Consider the following 23,515-nt stretch of genomic DNA (forward strand, 5'->3'; position numbering starts at 1 on the left):
ATCAGTCGTTGCAGCCCTCGCGTCCGACGTCACCTGCACCCGATGATCCCCGTACATTTGAAGGAGAGCAATCTCATTCCGGTCATTTCAACACCCTGCTTCCTACATTGGCGCAGGGACGAGCGCCAGAGGGATATGAAGTCTTTTCGCCCGCACCACAAGAGGAATCGAGCGATGCACCCGCCAGCAATTCACGGGCTACCGATACTAGCGGTCAAGACTGCCAGCCCACAAACACTGCGTCGGATCCATCTACACCCGCTTCTCCTCAAACATCTCAGGTGGAGCTTCAAACGGTGTCTGACGATCCCACACTCGCTGGGCCGAGCACTACGACTTCCACCGACCCCGTCGACCGACCCGTAATCGGAGACGACGAACAGCTCGCTCAGCCTTCCACGTATGTAATGAACACAGCCACCACAGATGCTCCCAGCCCCTCCATCACTGCACAAGCCGTCCCCCAACCCGTGCAGCTGTTATGGAACCTGCCATTCCTAGCCCACCTCTGGATCGAGCACAGGGCCAGGATCCTAGCCCTGTATCTCACCAGACCCAACGCATCGCCACCAGAGCGTTGGTCGTGGACTCACCCATACATCGCGCACCTCCATCCCGCCGCCAGAGCCATGTTCCTCACCATGATATCTCACGATCCGCGCGCAGATCCACCCAACCATCCAAGCTGGAACCACCCATCTCTCGCACACTACACCCCATACTGGCGGGCCATGTATTTCGCCTATAGCATGACAGTCATGCTCGAACGAAGAGAATACGAAGAAAATCTCCAACGCAACGCAGTGGAGCAGGGAAACGCGTCCTGGCCGGTCAGATACAACGATGTATATGATAAGCTCACTGACTCGACGGATTCATGGCCGAAAGATGAACTCGCACGGCCCCATGTCCAGAGACGTGAGTTCGTCTGTATGACGGACCGCGTGCTGCTCCAGGCACGACAAGCACGGGCGGCAGCGCGGTTAGATACTTCAGCCATGGACGAAGAGATACAGCGTCGGTTGGGAAACCAGGTGCGGACGTGGGGTTCTCGGAATTACGATTCTGATGCTGAGGCCACGGATACGGAGAGTGGTGATGCTGGTGAGGGTGGAGGGAGAAGCTGGGGACCTGTATCTGAGGTACAGACGACGCGGACGAGACACGAGGGTATCGGCCTTGGTGAGGGGATAACCGGAGTTTCTGAACCTGTTTATGGGTTTCAGACGGAGCGGAGGAGGCGCGAGAGTATGGTGGTCGAGCCTGTACCATCTGCTTATAGATGGTACGATTTAGATTGGCTAGCGTCTATGAATAGAGTGCCAGGAGAATACAACTAACACAAAGTGTTTTAGCTGTATGTAGTAATAAATATGCTACAGAGCAGGATTTTAGTACATGCGGGATGCCATCTTCCCACAGCGTGACGTGGGACAAGTCTCGTTTGCCAACGCTCACCTTTTAACCATCGAGAGTGATCATCTCCACCTATCAACATCTATAGCTCATCCCTGACCATCTCCACCTCCTCTTGACCCTGACCCAGATCCGGCATAGCCATAATCTTCACCACCAAACTCGTCCAGCCAGTAAAGTGCTGCGTGCGCTGCCCCTTGCCCGTCTCAGGATTATACTGTTCCCACGCAAAGCCCGTTTCCTTCCAACTCTCATACACAGTATTGACCAGGTTCTTGCGGAGTTCGGTGTATATTTTGGATGCGCGGGTATGGTGAGGGCCGGGTTGAGTTGCGATGTTCTATCATCCGTTAGATTGGTATACAGGGAAAAATGGGTAGTAGGTAGGGACAAGAGACTTACAAGTAACTGCTTCACAGCCAGATAATTAATCGGCATCCATACCGGGCCCCTCCAATAATCCTCGGCCGTATGATAAAACTCATCACTCTTGCTCAAACTCCTGATTCCAAACGGACTCCACAACTCCTCTTCATCCTCAATCAAATCCAGCACATGACCCAGCTTCTCGCTCTCCTTATCCACAAGGCCCGTCAGGAACGGGAACAGTGAAATATAACCCTTGTGGCACACCAAGCTATGCTCTTCGTAATCATCAATCGTAGCATCGCAATACGTCTTCTCCTTGTTCGACCAGTGCAAATCGTCAATGTTGTGCATAATCGCTTCGTCGTAGCGCGCGAACTCCGCCGCATCGTCTTCCTCGTCGAGATAGATGGCTATGCGCTTGATTGCGCGCGTCATCATGCCCATCCAGCTTATCAAGTCGACATGCAGCTCGCCCGGATGCGGCGGCTGCGCGCGTGGATAATCGTCGAGACCGGAGGTAAGTATATGACTCGGTGTGCGTCCGCGCCAGCGGTATCCTTCTTTTGTCGAAAAAGCTTCGCGGTCGTAGCTCTTAATGTCGCCAGCCTGGGTCTTGCGGTACCAGAAGTAGTTGCGTTTGAGGAGGGGGTACAGGGAGCGGAGGTATTCGAGTGCGGCCTCGCGGTTCGAGAGTTGCATCGAGTAGGACTTTTCCTGCTGCAGCTTCTCGCTGCTGGTGTCGGTCTTGATGGCGTCGAGCTTGTCGAGGAAGGACGTGATGACCATGAAGAGGGTGGGTGGGTTGGCGTAGTGCGGGTATTGGACTTGAAATTCTTCTGGGACTTTGCTGCGCGCTTCGGGGCCGAGAATCTGTTCGCGTCCGATCCAGCCGTCTTCGTCCATGAGACTGAACCACGATTTGATAATGTCGAGCGTGAGGTCGGCGTCCCAGTCGATGACGGGGAGGAGATGGAATCCTTCGTCCCAGAGGAAACCGCGGGGGAAGAAAGGCCGCGATGGAATGGCGGTAAACAGCTCCGACGGTCCTTCGAGCTGGGCTTGATTCCTGCTTCGCGCTTCGGCAGCCTCCTCCCAGAAGCCCTCGCTGTCCTCCTCGTAGGCAGGATCGTAGGATCGATCGACGCGGGAGTCGCCGAAGAAGTAGCCGATGCCACCGATGAGGTTCGAGAACAGCGACTTGCCAAACTCCTCGTAGCGCTCCTTCAGGAAAGGCGGCTGGGGCTTGAAGATATCCGTGAAGCGAGCCGAGAAACTAGATGTGACGGAATCGATTTGCTGAGTGAGATGCTCCGACGTAATCTTCTCCGGCGCCGACGCAGACGAGAAGAGGATGTCGAACTCAAAGGGACCTTCAAAGACCTTCTGTACCAGGTGCATGTTGCCTTTCCCGGGCAGATGCTGGATCGTGTAGACCTGCTCAGGCGGCGGTGGGTTCTGCTCGCCATACTTGGGGACGAGCACGTCGATCTGGCCCTTCATGTGTGCGAACATCATGGGCTTGACCTGCCACAGCGCTTCCTCGGGCACCTGTCCGCTATGCACGAGAGTCCGATCCAGTGGCTTTTCGGCGTAGCTGGGGTGGTCATGAATGGGGTGCTTGGCCTTGCCCTCTGTGACTGTGAGCTCAAACTCGCCCAGTTCTATCGTCTGGCCCTTCAGAACCACGTCGCCCTCCATGCCAGGCTCCGATGTGTCAGCATCTGCGACCTGGAGGTTCCCAAAGCCCTCGAGCGTGTTGTACCAGACGACTGTCGTGCGCAGATTTGGGCCCGCGTCGTCTCGTGGCGTGCCCTTGATCCTCGCGCCCCAGCTGCCGCCGTGCTCGCCGCCAGGCAACTTGATGAACTCGGTGGTGACGTCAATCTTGTTGGCGGGGTCGTGGATCGTCTGTCGGCCGCCGCTGCGCACGTCGTATTCGTCCCAGCCGTAGCCGTCGAGCTCGTGCTGCTCGCACGTGTGTCGGAAGTCTGCCAGGTCAGCACGTGGTGTCCATTGAGCTGCGCACGTGACAACCTACTGTGCTGCACGCTCTGGTAGTCCTCGACCCGTGTCCACATCAGCCCGCCCATCAGGCTCTTGGGGATGCGTGGCCGGACGCCAAAGTAGAGGTTGGGGCGGTACGGTCCCCAGAGCAAGCTCGCATTGGTCGCCTTCTCGACCTCTGCGACCTGCGCACCTGCGAGGGGCAATTGGAGAGCCAGGAGGCATGTCAGCCCCTTCCAGAGGGTGCCATGGCGGGATTCGCGCGTCATGGTGTTGTGTCGTCGGAGCTGTCTGGAGCTCTGCGGGGACGGCTTTGGGACACATTTCGCGGAGGTCGGGGGTTATGCGGGCGCCGATTGGCCCATGTGGGTACGCCCTCAATGTGCTTAGTCAGTAGAGGCACTAGAGTACATTCGGACGTCTGACCCACAGGACAAGTCCAGCTACAACGCAAAACACTCGGCGTCTGCTTGAGCGTCGTTTCGCATCGGTGAAATACTATTTTGCCAACCCTTCCCCACAACATGTCTAAAGGCCAGGGGCTATCGCGAGCCTTTGACCACTCACTTTCCCCTCTTTCAGCAGGTCCCAGGCTTCCTGCACTTTGTTCAATCCGCCTATGACTTGGACAGGCACCAGCTTTAGCCCGCCAGATGCGAACTGGCTTTCCAGGAAATCCCACCATACCCACTGCGTAAACTCCGCATTCCTGGGGTCGAGATAGTCGTCCACAAACTGCCTGAAGAATCCACTTACGCCTGCCGGCAACTCCACGCCAGCTCGCACGCCCATCGTGGTCAGAAACGAACCACCTCCCTGTGCAGCCAGGACGGCGCCCAGCAAGACCTGATCTTCGGCCGAGTCCGCAGCCGCCAGGACGGCGTCAAATGGGCCAATGCTGGCAAGCTCCTGGACTACTGTTGGTGATTTTCGGTCGACGCAGTGTGCAGCACCAAATGATACAACGAGCGTGGCGTTCTTGCTTGATGCAACTCCTATCACGCTGTAGCCAGCTCGAGCAGCTAACTGGGTAGCATAGGCGCCAAAGGAAGACGAAGCACCCCAGATAAGGACTTTCTTATTTTTGTTGTCCGGGTTAGGGCTTGTTGATGGCCTTTCAAGGTGCAAATGCAGGATTAATGCACTAGCTGCACCGTACAGGTTGGAGACGGAGGCTGCCGCCTCGAAAGACTCTTGTCCAATCTAAAATGTAGTGTTGTCAACAGTTATCCCAGCGGAGGTTCTGACCAGGCTCTAGAGGAACTACAGCTAAGCAAGAGGCTGTCTTACCTTCGCTGTCAACTCCTGGGTGGTAAGTGCATATCTTTGATATGCTCCAAACCGCGCGTCGTTGCGGATAGTCCCACAACTGTTTGTGACAACGCGGTCCCCAGGCTTAAAGCGGGTAATGTCTCTGCCGACCTTGACGACCGTACCAGAGAACGATACTGAGCACCCGAATTCGTTAGCATACGTTCCTAGTAGTGGTGCAGCGGCAAGCTCCTGGACTGTGTACTGACACCCTATGATGGTCGGATATTTCAACGGAAAAGGGAGTATTCCTTGTTGGATCTTGTACTCTGCTGGCTGAACAGCGACTGCTTTGACCTGCCGCGGCATTAGTTGGTCACTAACAATGTATAGGGTGACTGATACGGGTGGTGAGTAGTCGACTGTCATGACTGCCACCACTTGACTGTCTTGCTCTACACACCTCAATCAGAAGCTCCCCTGGCCCAGGTTGTGGAATATCGGCAGGACCGATTTCAATTTGCTTCCCTACCCCTGGCAGCCAGGCTGCAATATTCTGAACCATCGCCATTAGACTGTTGAAAGAGGGTTGTTCGAGCAGCAAAGTGTCGGGAGCACCTCTTGACTTTAATAGAAAGTGGAACGCTCGTATTCTGAACCGTGACTAATCTGTCGATGTCCACGTAAGCGCATAGCAGTTCAAGGCCAGCCACTTTTACGATTATCGAACAGGTCTCTTAGTGCTTACTCCAGCGAATGTGCCAACAAAACCGTTCAATTTATGAATCAATCGCTCTAATCGACATGGTCCGTAACAGTCGTGATGTCCTTCCACTCCTTCAGTAGTCTCTCTGTCTCCTTACACTTGTTTATAATGAATGGCGTAGCATCCGACCCGAGCGCAACCCGAATTGGTATGTCTCGTCCTTCCGCAACACCGCTGTGTGTCAGGATATCCACAATTATCTTTGCTCCCTTCTCTACGTCACCCAACTGTGTGTTGTTCTTATTATCCAGCATCTTGCGAGTCTCTCCCACGCCTGTCTCGTCATACTCCTTCATCCGCACCGCAGACTTGACCCTGGCATCAGCATTTAGTAGATTGGTGCGAAAGTAGCCGGGCTCGATGACGGTGGTTATGATCCCAAAAGGCTCGAGCTCAGGCCGCATGCTCTCGCTGATGCCAGAGCACGCCCATTTCGTGGCACTGTAAAGGCCGTAACCTGCCCCACCGCTCCAAGACCCAATGCTGCCAAAGTTTGCAATAACCTTCTCGCCAGGTGCAGCGCGAAGGTACGGAAGCACAGCACGGCTCACGTTCAACATGCCGAAGACGTTGGTGTTGAAGGTTGCATAGTCTTCCTCGGGACTGTTCGCCATCAGTATCGTACTAGTCTAGCTGCTTCATTGGACATACCTGATCTCCTCCACTGCTCCCTCCAAGACATAGCCTGCAGCATTAACAAGGTGCGTGATGCGGCCATACTTCGAATGAGCTGCTTTGATGACGTTTTTCAGGTCTGAAAGTGGTGCAGTCACATCAAGGGCCAAAGCAACAGCTCCAGCAGCCTCAAGGTCATTGAGGCGAGAGACATTGCGGGCTGTGGCAATGACCTTGTGGCCACGTTTTAGAGCCTCCAAAGCAATGAACTTTCCGAAGCCGGACGAGGAACCTGTAATCAGCCAAACCGGAGTATCGCTGGACATTGTGGGATTCAACACACAGATAACGCCAGGAGGTGCAGTATGCAGAGGATCCGAGTAGTGACAAGAGACAAGATGCGATGTGGTCTGAGGCCTTGAATTTCTGCAGACTGGGGAGCAAACAAATATCCTTTGGCTCTACAACCCGATCGCCAAGAAGCTCTGTCGACTATCTAGAGCCTTCCATACTGTCGGTGTTTGCATGCAAACACGCTGTTCCAAGATGCAAGAATCTGAGTGCTGGATAATGGGGTAACTGTCAGCATATACGCCAAGACATGCAGGACTCTCAGTAAGCATCTTGGCACGCTTACTGAGGGCGAAGCTAACCCATACGGGTTCATTTGAAACGCAGTTGAACGTTGAAGCTGGTTTCAAGACGACCGAAAGTCTTCGGACAAAGGAGAAAGATTCGGACGACTTGCTTGGCGTCCAGCATGATGCATGAGCTCGGTGCAAGAGAGGTCGAAGAGGTGTTATCAGAGGCTGACACGTAGCTTGCTTGAAGAAATATTTATCCAACCGACTATGGATACGATCAACGTCGGAAGACGAGAGTGGCGCGCTTGAGGATTTGCTATGACGTCAGAACTGTTGGAGACAATATTCATTCGGAATCTCGAGCCATGTTTGACAAAGTGGCCAAGTCGGAGATAAAGACCGAAGCTGAGATGTATCTCTGCCGGAAACCGGATTGGCAAGAGCCACGGCCATCTGTCAGGCTTTGCGGTGGTAGTCCAGTGGCAATTCTCGTTTCTCTAGCATCTCTACCGACATAAAGGCTGGCCTTTCAATGACTGCTGTGATGTTAGCACCTAAAAACTAGTCAAGCAGCTACAGTCATCAAAACACTGCTTATAAGGACACACCTTTGATCTATAATCGACGCCAAATTGCGCGGACCGTCAAACATGGCTTCTGTACCAGACTCGGCGTACAAATCCCTCAGCCTAGCAGGCAAGGTTGCCATTGTCACAGGAGCATCAAGAGGCATTGGTGCTGGAATCGCCCTTGAGCTCGCCCGACGTGGGGCCAAGGTGAGTACAGGAGTTCGAGGCTGGTGTGCATCCATCAAAAGGTGGAAATTCTGACAAGGGCTTAGGTAGCTGCAACCTATACCTCGCCAGGCAGTGAGAAAGCGGTGGACGCACTGATCGAGCAGATCGCCAGCTTCGAGAATGGCTCGACTATTCTCAAGCTGAGAGCTGACCTTCGTGACCCATCTGCGCCCAAGCATATCGTCGCACAGACTCGCCAAGCCTTCGGCGACCACATCGATATCCTTGTCAACAACGCAGGCGTAGAGCTTGTAAAGCCGCTCCAGGATATTTCAACCGAGGACTTCTCCTTTGTGTACGATCTCAACGTTCGTGGGTCTCTTCTGATGACTCAGGCAGTCGTGCCCTATCTCCGCGCTCCGGGTCGTATCATTAATATCAGCTCAGTCGGCGCTCGGCATGGCTTCAAGGAGCTTTCCGTGTACTGTTCTTCCAAGGCAGCATTGGAGGGTCTCACCAGATGCTGGGCTGCCGAGCTGGGTTCTGCTGGACATACAGTCAACGCAGTCAACCCTGGGCCAGTGCAGACTGAGATGATGGAAAACATTCCTAAGGATTACATCGAGATGCAAAAGGCGCAGACTCCAGTGCAACAACGGGTTGGTACGGTTGACGATATCGCTCAGATCGTCGCATGGCTGGCTAGCGAAGAGAGTCGGTGGATAAGTGGTCAGGTGCTGTCTGCGAGCGGTGGATGGGCTATGTATTAGTTAGGATGAACATAGAGCGCATGTTGTGTCGAGACCTGAGAATTCGCCTGGAATTCGTTTCGGCCACAGTAAGAGTCTCAGTGGAAGGTGTTCAAGTCTGCGATGGTGTGTGATTGTTAAAATAAAGCGAAGATCTGTCGTGCTTGTCCCATGGTGGTGTGCGCGAGCGGTACGTCTGTGGGGTCCGGCAGTAGAATAACTCCGGCAAGCATGACATCATCATTCCAGGCTCAGGCAATGCTAAGCGATTAGAGTTATCTAAGCAACTAAGAATGTGGGGGAACGTTATAGAATACGGTCTTGACGAGGGCCTAGACGGCCTTTAGGGAGGAATTTTGAAGACTGTGTTAGAAAGATCAGCAGCTGGAGATTAATAGGATGCGGTGTATAAGACAGGTGTGGATAGCAAGAGGATCTGCGAGTCCGGGTGCAGGTCATTCGATAGTAAGCAAAGCTTCACACCTATACTAAGATACCTCTTGTGAATAGTCTCTAGTAACATATAGCTATGGAACGCATCGCGGGTGCAGATACGAGCTGAAGTATATGAACATCGAACCACGTTCAAAATGCTTGGCAGTCAGCCTCAGCCGCATGCTACATCCAGCTACACTCAGCTCGACGAAACGTAGTCAGCCAAATGATCCTCACCGCCAAAAAGTCCCAGTGGCGGTTGTAGTCGATTTATGTCCTGCTTCCGCGACAAAGGTATAAGAGTGTATGCGTGGAAATCCAGTCCACTTTCCCTTCATCATCTCATCACTCCATCACTGTCACTTTCTCAACGATTGCCACCCTCGCCTTCGCCGCGCATCTTACAACAGACTCTTTTCGCCATTATCACGAGCCATTCCAAGTCATTATGCATTCAGCGTGGTATTCGTACCTGGTTGGGAGTGCGCTGCTTAGCACCGTCTTTGCCCACCCACTGGCATCGCAAGACGAACTTGCTTGCGATACCGAGCCACCGAGCTGCCGTCCTGCGTGGGGGGCTGTGGACTATGCGCCTTCGGTCGGCCGCCTACGTGCTGGTCTCATCTTCGTCGACTTCCCCGACACCCCGGACGACCACTTTGGCCAAGAGCCATGGCAGCTCATTGAGCCGCTCAAGGCACAACCCGCCGACCTGTATCGACAGATGTCTTTCGGAAAGCTCGATTTCGAGATCGTACCCCTCTTGGACAAGTTCTACCGCATGCCCCGTGACTCTGCATCCTATGGCTTCGCTGACGAGGAGGGCCTCACCGCTACGGAACATGAACAATACATTTCCGATGCTCTTGCAGCCGTCCGTGACGACTTCGACTTTGCGAGCGTTGATATCCTGTTCATTGCGCCGCCCAACGGGACCGAGCAAATCAATCGCTCTGCCTCATACAGTAGTCCTGTCATCACCCCAAGTGGCCGAGAATTCCGTGCGGGCAGTGTCATCACATTTGGAAATGACCTGTACCCGGATGGAAGTTGGAAGACTGTAAATCACGAGGTGGGCCACACAATGGGCCTACCTGATCTGTATCCCTACGGCCCCGGAGGCAACGGTCTATGGGTGGGGGGCTTCGACATGATGGGCGTCGTCTGGGGCCAGTCACCCGATCTCTTCGCGTGGCACAAGTGGCGCCTGAACTGGATCGAGGAGAACCAAGTGGCCTGCATCACGGAGTCCGGCACGACTACGCACCATTTGAGTCCAATCGAAGTCGATGGCGGTGTCAAGGCCGTTGCTATCCCAGTGAACGCGACAGGCTATGTCATGGTGGAAGTACGTTCAATGCAAGGAATCGACTACGCGGCATGCGAAACCGCGACCGGGGTACTCCTCTATACGGCAGACACTGCGCTTGGGAGTGGTGAAGGTCCAATCCGAATTCTCGACACAAACTACGCGACTTCGGGATGCGGTAACGAGTGGGATGGCTCGGCCTTGAATGATGCGCCGCTGCGCGATGTCGATGCAGAACTCGATACTACGTTGGGCGTGAAGGTTAAGGTTCTCGCGCGGGAAGGCGATGACTTCATCATCGAGGTCGAGAGAGAAACGTTCTAGCGATCCCGCCTACTTTAGAGAAAGCGTAGCAGTATGCTACACCTCTACCTTTTCTTGATGGAGCCATAACAGCTGGATTGCAGTATCATGTAGTCATGGTGAAGATTATCTACAGAACACCTGATTTTCTCCACCCTTTGGCATCTTTGCGCTAGACCTTTTTAGTAGACCGAATGTAGCTATTTCTATCCTGATCCAACTGCAAACCCCGCCATCTTGAACATTGAACTCGTTGCTTCTCCACATTCGAGCGGTCCACAACGCACTTTGTTGTCTGCGCGTCAGCGCTCGCAAGCTGTTGCAGCTGAGGCGGCATCATGATTACGCATACGGTTCTACTCCGTCAAGATCCGAGTGTGCTAAGAAGAGAACCCCCTTTCTTCAAGATTGTGACCACGCGCAGCACCAAGAGGACAACAATCGAACGTAAAATATCTTGCAGGCCAACCAGATGCTACCATATCCGCACACTGGGACTATGCTCGCAGTATCACTTCATCCAACCTCTCGCGGCGCATCTCATCTCCAAACCTTACACTAATGCCAATGCCTTCATTACACGGCATTTGGACATCGAAGCGCACCGTCAAGTCGTACGACGTGGCTACGTACGATCGCCGAGCCGTCCCGTGAATAAGCATCGCGAGGGTGCGCACTCAGGTACAGCACTCACAGGTCGTAAGCCGGCGTCGATCGAGATTGCTCAGGTGGGACTCCGCCTCATCAGGTGCGCGCGCTCGATGCTTGGGAAGTCAGATGCAATTACGTCAGCATGCGCGGCGCATCAGTGTACCAGGATGCAACCCATCTGACCAAGGTCGCGCCTAGACATGACATGGTCTAACCTAAATAGGCAATTTCTCTCACATAGCATGCTAAGACCATGCCACATTATCTTAAAAATTAAAATTAAAGAAGAATTAATTTAGAATTAATTTACTCTTTATATAGGAACAACTTCTTAAGAAAAGAAGATATAAAAAAAACTTTATATTATAAATCTAGAGATATAAGCTAGATCTATAACGTTAGAATACAAAATTTTCTTATATCTTCTTTTCTTAAGAAGTTGTTCCTATATAAAGAGTGATTTAATTCTGAATTGATTCACAATCAATTCACCCTAGCACCTTGGCATGCCATCTCTGGGCCCGACCTTGGTCAGATGACGTGTATGCACTCAGTGTACCCAGCTGCCATTCTGTCGCATTGCGCTTGGCAACGAAGAAGTGCATGTAGTCTGAGATGCTTTGTGCACGGCGCAGCGTGTATTGCGGGTGCGGGTGCGGATGCAAGCGCAACGTCTACCGTGAGTGCGTGCGCAAGCGCAACCTCTTTGCTCCACTGAGAGCACATTCACTTCCGGCTTACCGGTTCCTGGCGTACCGACCGAGCAATTGCCGATCAAAACTCGTCCGGTGTATCCAATGCCAGGTTTTCCGCCTCAACAGGATCGACTTCGCGGAGCGGACGCAAACCGAAAATAAATGATCGTCAGTCGATGATGCGTCCTCACAAACGATGGCCATTCCCTTGGGCCGCCAATTCCAACCATCATCACGATCACGCTCGGCAGCGAAGAAGCGCAGGGAGGAAGAGACTATGACGATCACACGCCGATGCCATCTTTAGGTACCTGCGCGGAATCACCAAGACCGTGTTCGGCGTGAAAGAAACTACAGGTCGTAATCCGGTGCTTACTTCGGCCAGCACGGTATGGAAAGTCATCACCGACATGACCGCATCACGAAGACATTGCGTCTGGCTGCCATCGCATAAAAGCCACTGCACCGCGCGCATCAAGCATCCAACAAGTGCACGACGAACTACGAAACCGCACAATCAAGCCTAAAACTTCATACCACAATCACAATGCCCTCCCTTACCAACATCCTCGCCCTTGGCGCGCTCGCCAGCCTCGCCGTGGCCGACAACATCTACACATACACCAAGCCCGGCTGCAAGGGTGCGGCCTTCTTCTTCAAAGACATTGACCACAACGTCTGCGCTCTTACCATCACCGGCAATGCTACCTCCACAGCCGATGCGATTGCAAGGGGTAAGAACATCACCATTCGATCTAACGCAAAGACATCATCTGACTTCTCTCAGGTCTGACTACCGTCCGCTCCGGCAAGCTCGAAGTGCAAGAGACAGGCAAGAAGCACTTCATTGCTTGGGACGAAGGCCCAGGATCCAATGCCGATGGTCCTCTTCAGTGCGGAACCATTGCCCAGAACGTCCCTGTCAAGAAGCGCGAGACTTGTCTTTCCGGCTCTATCCATGGCTTCTCATGGACTGAACCCGGCGCTGATGGCAGTGACTCTGGTGATTCTGATGACGATGATTCGGATGATAACAACGACAACGACAAGGTCAAGCGTCAAGCCAATGACGACCCCATCTGGAGGTGCAACGGTTCCAAGGACCCCAGTGCTGTACACATTGACGGAAAGTACTACAACCTTGCCAGTGTACCTGAGGCAGACCGGGAGGCGTTGATGGAGTGCGCGTGGACTGACCTCGTTCCGGGTGCTGAGTTTGACAAGTACGTCTTTGTACCTGACTTCTAGATGGGTAGAAGATGAACGGAGACGCTTCGTGGGAACCCTGACCCAAACGCGATCAATGCGCAGGTGAAATTGTTCTCGTTACTTCTGTAGGCAGTAGCAATACAATCCTGAAACCCCTGGTGTTTACCTACTCTCCTGAACCATGCGTCATGTGACAACACATCCCACGCGTTTGCGAAAGGGAGCTCAGAAAGAAAGTAGTCTAGTTCTGACCCCAATAGACAGGAAACGAAAGACTGGAAAATTTGGATAGCGACGACGGATAGCACATCTCTTCTGACTTTACACGAAGTAATGATATGCTACGGGCATCACATCAGCCCCTGATCCATACCCATACCCATCAACGCATCACCATCTCCTTGCACAATGTCCACAGCACCACTCACCTCGATGAAGTCCTCCAGCTCTTCACTCGTTGTCTTCAACTTCTCTTTCACCGCCGCGACACCCTCTGAGCCCACAATATGCCGTGCAGGCGGGTTGTCATGGCCACCGATCGCCGTCAGCGCGTGCACGGTCTCCGCAATCAGCTCACTCTTCACGCGCATTGGCAAGGGCGCATACAAACTCGTGACGCTGTCGGAGCTCAATAGGTCGCCCATGGTCGGTTCGGCATCCGGATTCATGTCTGATGCGATGCTTTCTTCTCCAGGCGACTTGGTCGCGTTTTCGTCGAACGAGGGATGAGCAGCGGGGTTGTCGATGCGCTCGAGCTTGTCGAGCAGACCGGAGAAGATCTCGCGGGCGAGAGGCGCAGGGTTCTCGCCCTGGAGGTACTCGGACATGGGCGGTACAGAGGTTATGCGATTAGTGAGGACGTTGACTTCCATGTTGGCTTGCACTATGGACATCTTGACGTTGAAGGGAGCGATCTCGTAGGCAAGGCTGTCGCAGTATCCTTCGACCGCCCACTGCGATGAGCAGTAAATGCTTAAGCCCGGGGTGCCGAGATGGCCGGTGATTCCGGTTATGACGATGACATGTCCATTCTTGCGTTCGCGCATGATCGGAAGCACGGCTTTGATGATGTTCACGTTGGCGAAGAAGTTGATCTCGAAGATCTCATCCACTAGACTTCTTGTCCGGCTAGTTTGCGCGAGCTCTTCCACGGAACCGATCACAGCTTCACTTGCCGCGCACAACAACACGTCGATGCGCCCAAATGCCTCTACCGCTTCAGCGACCGCTGCTTGGCATTCGCCAACTATTCTGCACAACGTTCATGTTAGCAGCGCGGCAACTTTTGACCTCAATTCGCATCATCGCGTGCTCACCTGCTGTCTAGCCCGACGACCCTCAAATGCTCCCGCCACCGGTCCGTCGCCTTCGCATCCTCGAGAAACGTACGGAAGTCTTCACTCTGACCTTCTCTCTTCTCAAACTCAATCGGCATCACGCCGGCGACGACATAATCACCATGCTCCAGCACCTGCCGTGCCAACGCGATGGCGATCGGCGACACGCCTCTTGTGATGAACCAAACGCGCGGAGCATTGTGGGGCGGAAAGTGCGGAGACCTTGGGCGCGGCGGCTTCGTCGACGACGCCGGGTGCGCGTTGCTCGTCATGTCGCGGATGCAAGTGTCTGTGTATCCCTCATGGCGATCGGTGTGTGCAACATGCTTCGCGATGGGGATGCGCGGTGCATCTCAAGTGGGGAACTCTACAATGACGCTAGTCACCACCCCACCTTAGCGCGCACGAAACTGACATTGCAGTCACAACCACCATCTTTGAGACTGCCAAGACTTGACGATGCTGTACACTACTACGTACCAGCTCAGGCCCTACATCGAGTACTGATTGCGTTGATCGCTTTGATATTTGTTGTCGCTTTGCCTCATCCTGTAGCGTCAGATTGAGCTCGCTTCCTAGACCCGCCAAAGTCGCCCTTTCACATTCACTTCAGGTATGTCAACTCAAACATCATGCGCCGGTGACCTCCCAGCCTCTCTCTTTTCAGCCTTCCTCTTTCAGTCTCGGATACGTTGAGCTTCGTTGAAAAAATTTCTGTTCAGTTGCAATCTCTCGTCTTCAACGTACCCTCTATCTTACAAATCCACTTTCAAACTCTTCGTCTGTCTACCCGTTTTCTATCCCATTTCTTTCCATTCAGAAGTCACTCCAGACTACACCATGAGTCTTTTTGGCCCGAGCCCCGCCCAGGCGGCTGACCCCGAGCCAGACCACCCTGCACGCCTCTACGCTGAGCTCGCCAGCCTCTCAGCTGCCGTCCAATCCACTGCCGAGTACCAAGAGGACCTTCATTACCAGGAGATTCTCGCCGCAGAGATTGCCTTCAACGGTGGTTTCGAAGACCGAGAAGCCCGTCGCCAGCGTCGTGTCAAGATCCGGCCAGCCAACTGCAAGAGCTGGATCAAGCGCGACAACCGCAACTTCACCGGCCGTCGCAAGCGCGTCAAAGAACTCCCCCTCCCATCTGGTATGAGCAAGCCATTCTCGCTGGCGCAATACCAGCGCCATGCAGTACACCTCATGTCCCGCGTCCTCAACGTCCGGACCAACGCCTCGCCCTTCACTCTAGTCCTCGACGATCTCAACCAGCGCTCTGATCCCTTCATCGCCGAGATAGCGCGCCGCGCCCTCTCGCGCAACGTCAACGTCGTCTTCGTCACGTTCGAGTCCCGGCCGTCCATTGCTCCCATCCGCACAGTCCAAGGCTACAGTCTCACGGGCGAAGAGATCCTGCGCGACCTCAGCAAAGCCATGACCGACTGCAAGGAATCGCTCGTTGTAGTTGACAACCTGTACGAGCTCATAAACTACAAAGGCATCGAGATGATGCGCCTCTTCGACCTCGTCGCCAACAAGTTCGCCTCCACACTCGTCGGCGTGTACCACACCGACATGCTCGACGCAGCCCCAGAGTCTCCGTACGCGCCGCAGCCACTCGAACTCGTCAAGTACATGGCTACCTCGATCATAACCTGCAAGTCCTTTGCGCACTGCCTCGCCGCCAAGGCCGCCAGACAGCGCAGCCTGCCGGAACCTACGCGGGGTCTGCTGCAAGGCGCTGAAGGCATCGTCCAGAGTCTCGACGCCAACGACCACCGCGGCATCGTTCTTGAAGCAGAGTTTCGACGTAAGTCGGGCCGTCCAGAGGGTGAGACGTACTTCTTGCGTGCACCCCGGGACTCTGATTACCACGCGCCGCTTCCTGGTATGCCTGCTGGGACGTTGAAGACGGAGTATGTGGTTCTGCTTGATCAGGTGGCTGGATATGCGGATCAGAGTGTTGTTGATGCGGTGAATGCGGCGGGCCAGGAGGTCGAGAGTACGTTCAACCTTGGTCTTACTGAGAAACAGAAGCAGGCGAGGGAGGGCGTTGTACTGCCGTACTTTGATGCGCAGAAGGGTGAGGGTGCCGGCGAAGGTGGCAGGATTCTGTATGACATGGGCAGCGAGGATGACTTTGATGAGGAGGAAGATGAGATCTGAGTGTCCCTCGCAAGGCATTGGTGTTCAGGTTCACTGGCGCTGGTCGCGGATCTGGATTGAGGTTTGAGATACGCTGGGCGTCATAGCGAGGAGCAAACAAAGAGGTAGATGGAGTGCTGTGAGCATGCGATGGAACTTGAGGAAACCGTTCAGGTCCATCACATCGATACAGCAAGTTCGCTCGAGCGGATGGTCACTTTCGTGGAAGAATAGAGATGTAGACGAAAACATTGAAAATGCATGGCCTTCTCGGCTCTCATGCGAAGTCGGTGGAATGTTGCAAATAACGATTCTTTGCATACATGGTATGGTGTATCTCCCGTTGGGGCCTTTGATTTGCGTAGTTACCATTTGGTATAGTTTGGGTGGTTGGCCTTGGCGCCCGACTTCACTCAGCGACTTTCGCGACCCAAATCATTTCCTTTGCGCCAACACCTCGACCACACCACACGCGCCACCGCACACTATGGCAGACAACGAGAGACCGCGCGCACCCCGCGAAGCCCGTGATCGAGGCGGCACACCCACGGAGCGGCGCGGCAATCGGTCGCGCAGCCCCCAAGAGCGCGGCAGCCGACGCGACGCGCGGTACCGCTCACGGTCGCCCTACCGCAAAGACGAGCGCGATAACGGCATGAGGGGAGCACAGGGCCGAGGCCGTGGACGGGGCCGCGACGACAGACGGGCGGGCGGCAGAGAAGGCAGAGAAGGCAGAGAAGGCAGAGACGAAGAGCGCCCATCGCACCGCGACAACCGCGACCGCTCACCCCCCAGAGGCCCTCGCAACCCCGGCAAACCCCCCATGCACGGTGCGAATACAGGGCGCCCTCCCACCGGTCCTCGCGCCTCTGCCCCGAGCACTATCAAGAAGGAAGAGCCCGACGCCGACGAAGACAGGCCCGACATGGAGATGGCAGACACACGACAGAAGCCCGACGACATGGACGACGACGAGTGGGAGATGCTCAAGGTCATGGGATTTGGCGGGTTCAAGAGCACAAAGAACACAAAGGTGCCGGGCAACGATAAGAACTTTGGCGTCAGGAAGGACAAGCAGTTGCAGGCTAGGCAGTACATGAACAGGCAGGGTGGATTCAATAGGCCGTTGAGTCCGAGTCGGATGTAACGAGGGCATGTGCAGAGCAAGGCATAGGATGATTAGATTCACGGTCGCGTCATATGGGACATGGGAAGAAGAGACTGCAGGTACATTCGCGACGGCATATGCGTACGAGACTAGCATTGGGGAAACAGGTCGACTCTATTACTGTCCTATTGATGCATACCACAGCAAGGCTATGTTCGCGTCGGTGCATGCATGCGCACAAGGCCGGATTGGGACGCTAGAGCGGGACCTGCGTTTGCCTAAAGGGTACGTGAAAAGTTCTAGACATGCTCCTGTTTTACCATCTCTGGCTTGTCTCCGGCAATCTGATTCGTGAGCGCTACATCGAAAGCATCGATCTGTGCGCTCTTGAACTTTCTTGCAGAGACACCACGCTCAAATAGCAGATCAATCTCAGCAAAGGTACGGCCAGAAGGTTCAGGAAGGCGAAAGTAGTGATAGACCAGTACGCAAAAGCAAGTCCCGGCCCAAAAGAAACCTGCAAAGTTGCCCCAGTTCCAGGCCGTCGGATTGATCATGTACGGCGTGAGAACATTGACAACAATTGCGCCAAGATTGTATGCCACACGAGACAGCGCAACAGTCTTGACCTGGAGACGACGAGACGATAGTTCGGCCACGAGACTGAAGGCGACGGTACCAACTGAGAACTGGTAGAATGCTGCCCAAACAATCATGAGAGAACCGGTAGCGAGAGAAGCCTGGTGTTTGTGTGATTCCGGGACCAAACCGACAAAACCGAGGGTAAGCAGGGTGACGAAGAGTCCAGTCAGACCGCATAGAAACAGTGTGCGTCGACCGACTCCGTAGGCCATGAACGTCCAGACGACAAACGCGCCAATCGTGTTGAGACCATACTGTCCTAGGGCAAAGTCGTAAGGGATCGTTCCCGTCAAGCCAGCTTGCTCGAAGAAGTAGGTGGAGTAATTTGAAAACGTGTTGCCAGCCAAGTTCTGTGAAAGGAAGAGCATGCAGACGATTTCTGTTCGGCGGCGATTGGAGCCTTTGAAGCAGTCCATGTACGATGTGCCAGCTGACATCTCTTTCTCGAGCTCGTTGGTGTGTCGCATCATGTCCACAGTCTCGTCTGCGTTGAATGTAGGGTCGCGCTTGGGAGAAGTAAGGGCCAATAGTGATTTCTTCGCATCCGCGTATCGCTCTTTGCGGACTAACCACCAGGGAGATTCTGGAGCGAGGTATATGCTAGCCATGAGGATAGGGAACCACATCCACTGAGGCACGGTCAGTTGCAGAATTCTCCATCAGCCCGACGACTTGCGTACCTGCAGAGCGTAGGGAATTCTGTACGCCCATTCATCGGTCCTGCCATACATGCTCTTGATCACGGCGATCGCGATCAACTGGCCAATGCCCCAGCATGAGTTGCCCCAGGTCGTCAAGTACCCACGAAGAGCTACCGGGCAGACCTCGCTCGCGTATGAGATGGCCACTATGCAACTTAGCGTTTGCGGAACAAGAAGCCACAAAGGGTTTCTGGACTGTGCGTACCCGACATGAAGACTCCGAAAGCAATGCCAGCAAAGCATGCACCGACCAGTAGAATTTCGACGGATGGAGCGACGAAGAAGATTGTAATGATCGCGCACTGATAAATCAGCACGCCGAGGATGAACGGCCTGTAGCCAAATCGCTCTACGCCGATACCGGTCACTAGGATGAATTAGCTCATGCTCGAGAGCAAAGAATGGTTCAGCATACACAGCAGCCCAATGATCTGGCCGACCTGAGCACCATTCGATATGCCCGCTTGCCAACGAGCAGGCACCTGGTAGTCACTGTTCGGCTGGAGCTCGCCGTACTTGCGGTTAAACGGCTCGAAGGCGTAAAAGTTGCCAATGAGAGCAATGTCATAGCCTTCCATGGCACAGCAGAGAGCAATGAGAACAGCCCAGAGGATCGCTTTGGGGTACAGCCTGATGCCCTGCATCAAGGTCATCTTGTGCTCCTTGTCTACTCGTGTCTTAGCGCATGCTTGCAGATACCGCCGGCCCTGTACGAACCTGATGCAGAAGCAGCATTGAGAAACATATTGTTCGTCACATTGCTGCTGTTCGTCGTGTCGAGATGGGTCACCATGCCCTTCTCATCCGCGAAAGTATGGTCGGGCAGTGAAGGCGATGCGCCGGAGGTTTGGTGGACGGTAGATGCCATCGCGAAGGGCTTTGCGTTTCTGTGGTTCCAGGATGCAAGCTCGACTCTGACAAGGACGATCCGTGGGTTATATATCTGTTCGAGCGCCTTCCAGACCCCAGTCTCCAGTTTTCTCCAGGTTTTACCCCAGATCCCTTGGCGACCTTGGAACCACACCTCGGCAGACTGCGATCGGCCTTTGCTGGGATCGCTGCTCAGCACATGCCCTAGCAGTCAGAGCCCGGCGGTGCCTGCGACCATTTCGACCAACAACAGCCGAGGGTGAGTTGACAGCCAAATCACTAACAAACATCCAGCGCCACGTTTTGCGGAGCGAATTGCCGCGTGCCTGCAGCACAACCCCGATGGTGCCTGCGACCGTTCCGACCCAACAACAGCCGAGGGTGAGTTACCAGCCAAATCACTAAGAAACATCCAGCGCCATGGTTTGCGGAGCAAATTGCCGCGTGCGTGCAGCACAACCCCGATCATGCGGTGTTCGCGATCCCCACACCTACGGCGCCTTAGCTCGGACATGCTAGCGGACTGGCGCGCATTTGAGAACGTCGCCGCAGTCGAACGCCGTCTTTTCGTTCCGTCGAACAATGTTCTGGCACATCGGGTATATATGTCTCCGGTCGCTTTTTCGGTCTCCTAATGCGCCTACTGTGTCGCGATGATCATTGGGTTCGGATGGATGTGTTCACATCTTCCGTTGTTATTGGGTTTGAGCTTTGGGGAACGGGTGATTGCATCGCCTTGGTTTTGGTTCGCTGGCGTCGCTCGAACGCCACAATCTCGGTCCAACTCAACCGACGGGTTAGTATGCCCGCTGTCGGTCGCGATATTCGGCCCATATTCCTCTCAAGCATTGTCCGGCAGACGCAACCGCTGAAGAACCCTCTACCGGAGCCATGTCGGGTGAATTTACCTAGGTATGTCAGCGCCGACAGTTGCCTCGATTGGAGGCGGGACTCTTGGCGGTGGTGCGTGATGCGCGGCCTGATAAGAGGCAGTGGAAGCAGAGGCCGTGTTACAGTCGTGAGGGTAAGCGTCGACTAATCATATGACAGGAGAAAGACTAATAGGTACGGAATGTTAATGTCTTAAGATAAAGTGTAATTGGCAGGGTGAGTTTACTAGGCTAGGTGCCCTTCATCACTGATGCTGCTATTGTAGTGCCGTGTTCCAACTGTGGGCGCTGTGGGCGAACCGCGTTCTGCAAGACCACGTCTTTCAATACTAGTGAAGCGTCAGTCCCGTTACGCATGTCTCTCCTTTGACATGACGAAGTCATACGGTTGTGGGAAGAAAGGGCAGCATAGAGCGAGCACCAAGCACTAAGTTTAGAAGCAGTGCTAATCAGCAGAGTACGGATAAGCGCCTAGTAGTCGAAGTCTCTAGTATATAGTCTTCAACCGTGAGACTACTCCGCGAGCCTTCTAAGGACGCATTCCATGCTCTTCACGTCGTTAATCATCAGCGAAACCCGCGTTCTGAGGCTTTGTTATCCTCATAAGGTTCCAAGGCCCCCATGAGACTCGGTGGTATACCATGCGAAGTATGGGACACTTCAAGTATATAGCAAGTAGGAACACAACCCTTACGATTCGCGTTCAACTTCGTCTGTCAAATTTGTCTATGGAATCTCGACCCAACATTCGAGCTAGATAGTCTACTCTAAACTATTCATCGTTACCCCAAGTGGTTGTCAGGTATTTCACCCAAGCATTTCACCCTACTATCCCGGTGATCTTACTCATTCCCAAGAACCAACAGAATAGTACTAGCGAGCTCTGCTCTCCGTACGACTCCAACAGATGCTCGTGAAGGGTGTGGATCACCTCATCATAACACGAAACAATCATGGTCAAGATATTCATGATAGCTCTGTCACAACAGCCTCAGTAGCAAGTTGGCAAGCAAGTAGCTCAATTTTTCAGTACCGAACCAGCTCAATTCAGCAATCGTTCAAACGGTGGAAGTTTGGTGAATTCACTCAACACGTTATTGGTGATCCCCAGTCTGCTCAGCCATGACGACGATCGATTGTACTACTTAATGACCTGAGTATGATTTACGTTTCGAATGCTACATCGTATAGGAAGCGCATGCTTTGACCTTTCTACAACTATGATACACGTTCCTGACCTGGGGCTTTGGATCAATGACAAGAGACTAGAAATGGTCAATCAGTGATGGGCCTGCGTCAATTGGGAATGTGAAAATGTAATTCGGACCCGTAGCCATAAGCCCGCTTCCTCCAGGCCGCATCTGCGATGCTGGGAGCCAAAGCCGTTTGTCTGCGGTCACCCACATCTGATCCGTCCAAACTAGGGCATCGTCCTGAACCAGGATCGAGGCATAGCCGTCCGGAGTCACCTTCCAGATAGCAAGCAAATTTGTGTCGCTAAAGTAGATGTTGCCATCACCATCGATCGTAGTACCTCCCGTGCTAGGCGTGAGCGCTACTGCTTCAGTATAGTCACCCAGGCTAGCGGCTAGCGTAGAGTTTGTCAAGGACGCATCGACCAAAGCTGTCTTGATCTTGAATAAGCCGCCGTTGCAGGGCTGGTAGTAGAGCCACACGCCGTCGGGCGAGACTTCCATTTGATCAAGACCGACAGAGAGTGTGCTCCCAGCGGCACCATAACCAGGAACAAGAGTATGGTTGTACATCATTGGAAACCACGCTACCGCTGTAGGGTCATCGGCCAGCACACGAATTCCATCTCCGGTTGTCAAGTTGAGGACAAGAAGCGCACCAGCAGTGTCGCTCAGATATGCGACATCACCAGATGGTCCAAATCGCACGTCATCGATGCCGCTGTTATAGGCCTTGATATCGTCGAGGTAGTACAGTTTGTCGATCGTATCGTTGGATAGGTTGATGCCGATCAGTTTGGACGAGCCGTTGAGACCTTGGCTTCCTCCATCCACTAGCCAGTAGCGTCCATCAGGCCCTATACGGGCGCCATCGAGACTGACAAACGTATTCGCTGGATCCGAAGCATTGTCGCTCGAGTTGTAGGAGTTCCATTTGGCGTTAGGGTAAAGAACAGTGGAGTTGTCGTCCAGAAGCTCGACTGCGCGTGGTGGATCCGTCAAGGAGTAACGTTGCATCAGGAACTTGCGTCCATCGGCGGAAAAGGCAATCCCTTGGGTTGCAAGCTCGAGATCATAGACCACTTCCAAACCCGGGGCAAATGCTCGAACTGCGCATACGGCGCCAAGGACCGCAAAGATACAACGAGATATCATGTTGATCAAAGTTGTTAGACTAGCAACGATAAACGATGAAAAGATTGCCTGATAGCAGACTTGTCGTTCTTCCCTATGTTATATGCGCCTCCAAAACTGATCTGTGCTGCAGGTGTAACGTCATTCTCGCAACGTAACCTTCGCCCGTTGTTAGCGGCAACATAAATTTCAGTCAGCGTGCTTTAGAAGGGGTAAACGTTCATCCGAGTAACGAAAGGTACGACTATAGAAAAAAAGTTTTCGGGTACGCGCGGCCACAACACCAATAGGTGTATAGCCCTTTTAGCTAGCAAGCTGACGCGGCCGGCGAAACTGACCCACCTGGGGGAACATGTACTTGTTGAACACAGCTTTGGGTGCCGACGCTTGCGAGGATGGGATTTG

At 53.8% G+C, this 23,515-nt stretch overlaps 11 protein-coding genes across 11 annotated transcripts; 5 read left to right on the forward strand and 6 right to left on the reverse strand.

Annotated features, from left to right (window-relative positions):
* Nucleotides 1-8: 8 nt before the first annotated feature.
* Nucleotides 9-4,105, reverse strand: ACET3X_006353 (uncharacterized protein). The gene is made up of 4 exons (XM_069452555.1): nucleotides 3,824-4,105; nucleotides 1,819-3,773; nucleotides 1,459-1,756; nucleotides 9-1,376 (listed from the first exon to the last, which is right to left on the reverse strand). The coding sequence occupies exons 1-3, from the start codon at nucleotides 4,056-4,058 to the stop codon at nucleotides 1,499-1,501; spliced, it is 2,448 nt and encodes an 815-aa protein (XP_069306713.1). The 5' UTR covers nucleotides 4,059-4,105; the 3' UTR covers nucleotides 9-1,376; nucleotides 1,459-1,498.
* A 212-nt stretch (nucleotides 4,106-4,317) lies between these two features.
* ACET3X_006354 (uncharacterized protein) lies at nucleotides 4,318-5,677 on the reverse strand (the record flags this gene model as incomplete). The annotated part of the gene is made up of 4 exons (XM_069452557.1): nucleotides 5,504-5,677; nucleotides 5,310-5,397; nucleotides 5,080-5,237; nucleotides 4,318-4,992 (listed from the first exon to the last, which is right to left on the reverse strand). Exons 1-4 carry the CDS (start codon nucleotides 5,609-5,611, stop codon nucleotides 4,318-4,320), a joined length of 1,029 nt encoding a protein of 342 aa, XP_069306714.1. The 5' UTR covers nucleotides 5,612-5,677.
* A 158-nt stretch (nucleotides 5,678-5,835) lies between these two features.
* ACET3X_006355 (uncharacterized protein) lies at nucleotides 5,836-6,747 on the reverse strand (the record flags this gene model as incomplete). The annotated part of the gene is made up of 2 exons (XM_069452558.1): nucleotides 5,836-6,409; nucleotides 6,458-6,747. 2 exons carry the CDS (start codon nucleotides 6,745-6,747, stop codon nucleotides 5,836-5,838), a joined length of 864 nt encoding a protein of 287 aa, XP_069306715.1.
* Nucleotides 6,748-7,655: 908 nt separating this feature from the next.
* On the forward strand, nucleotides 7,656-8,512 carry ACET3X_006356 (uncharacterized protein; the record flags this gene model as incomplete). Its single annotated transcript, XM_069452559.1, has 2 exons — nucleotides 7,656-7,781; nucleotides 7,847-8,512. The coding sequence occupies 2 exons, from the start codon at nucleotides 7,656-7,658 to the stop codon at nucleotides 8,510-8,512; spliced, it is 792 nt and encodes a 263-aa protein (XP_069306716.1).
* A 649-nt stretch (nucleotides 8,513-9,161) lies between these two features.
* Nucleotides 9,162-10,753, forward strand: ACET3X_006357 (uncharacterized protein). Its single transcript, XM_069452560.1, has one exon. It carries the CDS (start codon nucleotides 9,375-9,377, stop codon nucleotides 10,557-10,559), a length of 1,185 nt encoding a protein of 394 aa, XP_069306717.1. The 5' UTR covers nucleotides 9,162-9,374; the 3' UTR covers nucleotides 10,560-10,753.
* Nucleotides 10,754-12,431: 1,678 nt separating this feature from the next.
* On the forward strand, nucleotides 12,432-13,132 carry ACET3X_006358 (uncharacterized protein; the record flags this gene model as incomplete). Its single annotated transcript, XM_069452561.1, has 2 exons — nucleotides 12,432-12,618; nucleotides 12,672-13,132. 2 exons carry the CDS (start codon nucleotides 12,432-12,434, stop codon nucleotides 13,130-13,132), a joined length of 648 nt encoding a protein of 215 aa, XP_069306718.1.
* Nucleotides 13,133-13,443: 311 nt separating this feature from the next.
* Nucleotides 13,444-14,702, reverse strand: ACET3X_006359 (uncharacterized protein; the record flags this gene model as incomplete). The annotated part of the gene is made up of 2 exons (XM_069452562.1): nucleotides 13,444-14,344; nucleotides 14,410-14,702. The coding sequence occupies 2 exons, from the start codon at nucleotides 14,700-14,702 to the stop codon at nucleotides 13,444-13,446; spliced, it is 1,194 nt and encodes a 397-aa protein (XP_069306719.1).
* A 568-nt stretch (nucleotides 14,703-15,270) lies between these two features.
* ACET3X_006360 (uncharacterized protein) lies at nucleotides 15,271-16,593 on the forward strand (the record flags this gene model as incomplete). Its single annotated transcript, XM_069452563.1, has 1 exon — nucleotides 15,271-16,593. One exon carries the CDS (start codon nucleotides 15,271-15,273, stop codon nucleotides 16,591-16,593), a length of 1,323 nt encoding a protein of 440 aa, XP_069306720.1.
* A 466-nt stretch (nucleotides 16,594-17,059) lies between these two features.
* ACET3X_006361 (uncharacterized protein) lies at nucleotides 17,060-17,719 on the forward strand (the record flags this gene model as incomplete). The annotated part of the gene is made up of 1 exon (XM_069452564.1): nucleotides 17,060-17,719. One exon carries the CDS (start codon nucleotides 17,060-17,062, stop codon nucleotides 17,717-17,719), a length of 660 nt encoding a protein of 219 aa, XP_069306721.1.
* Nucleotides 17,720-17,979: 260 nt separating this feature from the next.
* Nucleotides 17,980-19,891, reverse strand: ACET3X_006362 (uncharacterized protein; the record flags this gene model as incomplete). Its single annotated transcript, XM_069452565.1, has 4 exons — nucleotides 17,980-18,951; nucleotides 19,003-19,133; nucleotides 19,439-19,690; nucleotides 19,741-19,891. 4 exons carry the CDS (start codon nucleotides 19,889-19,891, stop codon nucleotides 17,980-17,982), a joined length of 1,506 nt encoding a protein of 501 aa, XP_069306722.1.
* Nucleotides 19,892-21,906: 2,015 nt separating this feature from the next.
* Nucleotides 21,907-23,174, reverse strand: ACET3X_006363 (uncharacterized protein). Its single transcript, XM_069452566.1, has one exon. The coding sequence runs from the start codon at nucleotides 23,129-23,131 to the stop codon at nucleotides 22,049-22,051; it is 1,083 nt and encodes a 360-aa protein (XP_069306723.1). The 5' UTR covers nucleotides 23,132-23,174; the 3' UTR covers nucleotides 21,907-22,048.
* Between the last annotated feature and the right edge of the window lie 341 nt (nucleotides 23,175-23,515).

The sequence above is a fragment of the Alternaria dauci genome, chromosome 5, assembly GCF_042100115.1.
Source record: "Alternaria dauci strain A2016 chromosome 5, whole genome shotgun sequence".
Lineage (NCBI taxonomy): Eukaryota > Fungi > Ascomycota > Dothideomycetes > Pleosporales > Pleosporaceae > Alternaria > Alternaria dauci.

What these genes read in the sequence shown, in the direction of transcription:
- ACET3X_006357 (XM_069452560.1), top strand. Translation starts at nt 9,375, where the DNA reads ATGCATTCAGCGTGGTATTCGTACCTGGTTGGGAGTGCGCTGCTTAGC.
- ACET3X_006363 (XM_069452566.1), bottom strand. Translation starts at nt 23,131, where the DNA reads ATGATATCTCGTTGTATCTTTGCGGTCCTTGGCGCCGTATGCGCAGTT.
- ACET3X_006353 (XM_069452555.1), bottom strand. Translation starts at nt 4,058, where the DNA reads ATGACGCGCGAATCCCGCCATGGCACCCTCTGGAAGGGGCTGACATGC. An exon ending in CTACCAGAGCGTGCAGCACA is followed by an intron (nt 3,774 to 3,823) that starts GTAGGTTGTCAC and finishes CTGACCTGGCAG; the next exon opens with ACTTCCGACACACGTGCGAG. An exon ending in TGGCTGTGAAGCAGTTACTT is followed by an intron (nt 1,757 to 1,818) that starts GTAAGTCTCTTG and finishes AACGGATGATAG; the next exon opens with AACATCGCAACTCAACCCGG.